General features: G+C 34.8%; 1 protein-coding gene across 1 annotated transcript; it reads right to left on the minus strand.

Moving 5' to 3' along the window:
- Nucleotides 1-759: 759 nt before the first annotated feature.
- LOC113299272 (squamosa promoter-binding-like protein 8) lies at nucleotides 760-3,862 on the minus strand. The gene is made up of 3 exons (XM_026548274.1): nucleotides 2,585-3,862; nucleotides 1,720-1,877; nucleotides 760-1,551 (listed from the first exon to the last, which is right to left on the minus strand). The coding sequence occupies exons 1-3, from the start codon at nucleotides 3,346-3,348 to the stop codon at nucleotides 1,010-1,012; spliced, it is 1,464 nt and encodes a 487-aa protein (XP_026404059.1). The 5' UTR covers nucleotides 3,349-3,862; the 3' UTR covers nucleotides 760-1,009.
- Between the last annotated feature and the right edge of the window lie 74 nt (nucleotides 3,863-3,936).

Genomic DNA, 3,936 nt, shown 5'->3' on the forward strand with positions numbered 1-3,936 from the left:
TCGGTATCTATATATAACAAATAATTTGTATTTATAAGGTCATAGACCAATTTTTATGCATATGTGTGAGTTATTTAAGGAAAAAATAAACTCAATATGATGATATTAATAATATATACAACATTAGTTATCCAAAAGGACGTCGTATGGTGGTTTAGATGCTTGGTTAGTGAGTTTGAGATCTCTTTCACCTTCACCTTCAAATCTCTTCAGTCGTTTTTGTTTCATAAAAATTACAACACGTCTAATATTCGGTCGTGTATGTTCGGGAGGCAGTAAATCCCAAAAAGTGGAGTCTTTGAAAAGTAAAAGCTAAAGAATTTATGGCGAATTAACCGGACGAATCATTCGGGATACGTAAAATTCGTGAACGATTCACGAATAATCCAGGAATGCCACATAATACGCGACTTGGGTTCGGAGTTGCAAACGTACGCGAATAAGACGGTAAAATTCGTGATACGGAAAAATTCGCGAATGATTCGCGAATCATTCGTGAACTTACTAACTAGGGGTAGTACTGAACGCTATCTAGTTTGCATAAGGCGCATAACATGAGATATACAAGGCAATCTTCTAGTTTGCATCACAGTGGTGCATATGAATAGGACAACACCTAGAAGGGTTTACTTATGCCATGCATGGATTATGGATGTACATCATGTATGTTTAGCAGTATATGCTTGGCACCAACCCACAACCACAACCACAACAATAAAGAAGGGTTGGTTTCTAACTGTTACAGGAAATCGAAGAAGATAAGTTTCAAATGGAAATATGTATATCTCTCGCAATAACAGTTACAATTATTATATATATATCTATATATTTGATATATATGGACCTCATACCTATTAAAATTACCCTAGATTTCATTCTCGCTTATAACACTAATCAGCTAGAGCTATATAGCTAGTCGTGTTTGAACTTTGATGTTAATAATAAATACCTTTGAACTCCCTAATCAATTCATGAATTAATCCTTGATGAAAACCCAGATGTTATATCATCAAACAAATTCAACACCGAACATCGCCTGACGCAAATGCAATAGATTGTGCAAGTCCTCATGATCAATTTCTGACGTTGTAGACGCGCCATGCTGATCTGCAGCTGATTGTTGTAACGTTAACTCCTCCTCGTGATCGTCTTCCACACGGTGATGTCGTTCATTAGAGTTAACGTTAGGAAAGAACAGATTCTGATAAGAAGACAACGAAACTGCACTAGGAGAATTAGCCTCGGTGGATATGAACGGTTGTGATGGATTATGTTCATGAGGAGAATGGTGTGGGCCACTACTAGGAGGTGAACAACTATTACTGATGAAGTGGGTCATCAGTGACGATGTATCTGCAGCTTTTGTAGTAGGAATTGATTTGTGATTGTTGTTGTTGGTGGTGGTGGTGCATTTTGGGATCATCAGAGAAAGTGTGGCTGATGAAGATGATAGAGACATATCTTGTTGTTGGTTACTATTATGATCTTGAGCTGCTACTAATTCTGATAATGATCTTGATGATGACGAACCCATCTGTAAATTTCCTGTTTCTATTTTTTTCCCAACAAATTATAGTTCAAGAAAACAAAACTTTATGAATACATATATAATTTTGTTTTGGTTGTATTGCACCAAGTATTCCATGGAAGTAGAGAGAGATTGAGAGGGGGTACTGTTAACTAAAAGAGTTAAGAATTAAAGACAGAGAAGGAACGTACCATTTTCAGAAGCAACAGGTTTAACAGCAGAAGAGGAGGAAGAGGTTTCATTGTATGGACCAGAGGGTTGATGAGGCTTTCTTCTTCTACGATTGTGATCAGCCAAACGTTTTCTACAGCTTCTTTTTGATTCATCAAACTCAGCCAATACATGAAATCTGCCCTCCATCAACCAATAAATTAAAGAGAAGTTAAAAGATGACTTAGAGAGAGAGAAAGTGAGAATTCATGAAAGAGTCGCAATATTATCATCTAACTTTCCATTATCATATGTAAAAATAGGTGCTATATAACAAAGCCAAGAAAAGGGTTAATTTGGATGTACGTATATGATTAGTGATAAACGTTAACATACAATGATGATTAGATAGAGAATGTTTGAGAATGAATCATTAACTTAATTTGGATTTTACATGTTCCTAAATATACACACAACAAATCAACAGATCTAATGTATACATATCTTCTGCATATTGAAGTTAAAACTTTGAATCTAAAATAGAAGAAAAATAGCAAGAACAAGGATGGTTTAATTGTTTAATGTTGCTTCAAAGTTCTAGTCTTAGTGGCTAGCTATTCACAAGAACTATCTATAATTTTTATACTTGTTTATATTTCCTCCATTATATATGACCTGACTTTCTTGCTAGCACTGCATCAAAAATCCAACCCAAACTCTTGTAGATCTGCTCACAAATTTTGGGACAACATAAAATAAAGAGGTTAAAAGAAAAAATAACACAAGGAAATCATGAACATGACCTAGAATGATTTGATGATAAATCGAATATAAAAAAAAAAACCATTTTAACTTAACAAAAATTAAAAAATGAAGAAGTTTGAGCACATAATTTAGTTTAATTACCTGCTGCATTGTTGGCAAAATCTTTGCTCAATACCACCAGCAACAACTTTAGTAGCCTTAGAATGAAACTCACAAACCTTATGTCTTCTATGATAATGTTTAGCATGTGTAAGCTCAACGTTACAACCTTCTGCTTGACATCTAGGGACTTGATTTTCCAGATAAAACCCTCTTGGTCTTCTAACTAGTCGATCGAGCATCATGGTTGATTCTCTCGAAGAAAAATATGTTCTATGACCAAGATTTAACCCAATTCTTCTATAATCATTGTTTATACTGTTATAATATAATCCCGACCCATCAAAACTACTACTAGAATTAAGTTGTGGTTTGTTTTTTAAGAAGAAATTTGTCGAAGTAGAAGAAGATGGTGGGAAATCAAGAAATTGGGTTGAGTTGTTATTATTGTTATAAGTACTTGAAGATGATGTTGGTGAGAAGAAATTGTTGGAAGGAAATAATGTTGAGGAATGAGGAGTTGTTGATAAAAAATTGTTGTTGAAATTCTCAAAGATGTTGTTGTTGGTTGTTGATGATGAGTTTAGAAAATTAGGGTTTACAGTGTTGTGGTTGTTGTTGTTGTTTGTAGCTGTAGGTTGGTGATGACGGTGCTGCTGATGATGACTAGAAATGTTGTTTGTCTCCCATTCTCCAAAATGCTTTTGATTGTTAGTATCTAACCCTACAAATGATACCATTGATGGGTTGTTAGTGTTACAGATCTCATTATCACCATCACCATTTGAGATGTATTTGTTCATCATCTTCACACACACACCAGTACTAGTAGTAGTAGCCAGCTAGAGAGTGAAATGAATGGGTTTGATTCTACTTCTTCTCTAGGGATGAAGATAAAAACAAGCAAATCAAGAGAAGAAGATATGAATGTGATGATGAGTAGTAGTACTAGCAGCAACTAAAGAGCATCTTAGATCCTTGCTTTCTCTGCTCTCTCACTTTCTCTCTACAACAAACTCTTTTGCTTTATTACTTTCTCTCCGTAAACACAGATACCCACACCACACATACAAGAATCAAACAAAACAACTACTGAAAATAGCTGGACGGTGAAAAAAATGCAAAGCCGGAACTTTCCATTACCGGCAAGATTTCAGAACTGTCTCACTCATCCCACTTACTAGTACTCCATATAGTGAAATGATGATGGATGATCGACTCTAACTAAACTTCATCCTTTTTTACAAAGATCTAGATAGATAGAGAGAAATAAAAGAGAGATCATTTCATTCAGCTACAATAAGTGCACAAAAGCTTGAATGAGATAGACAGAGAAAGCATCTTAATGAAAGTCCTTTCTTTTCTTGCTTTTTTTTTTTTTTTTTCCTTCTTTC

The sequence above is a fragment of the Papaver somniferum genome, chromosome 7 (assembly GCF_003573695.1).
Source record: "Papaver somniferum cultivar HN1 chromosome 7, ASM357369v1, whole genome shotgun sequence".
Classification (NCBI taxonomy): Eukaryota; Viridiplantae; Streptophyta; class Magnoliopsida; order Ranunculales; family Papaveraceae; genus Papaver; species Papaver somniferum.

Coding starts and splice junctions, on each gene's coding strand:
- LOC113299272 (XM_026548274.1), bottom strand. CDS start 3,348: ATGATGAACAAATACATCTCAAATGGTGATGGTGATAATGAGATCTGT. Junction 1,878..2,584: donor TTTTGCCAACAATGCAGCAG/GTAATTAAACTA, acceptor GATGGAGGGCAG/ATTTCATGTATTGGCTGAGT. Junction 1,552..1,719: donor ACCTGTTGCTTCTGAAAATG/GTACGTTCCTTC, acceptor GGAAAAAAATAG/AAACAGGAAATTTACAGATG.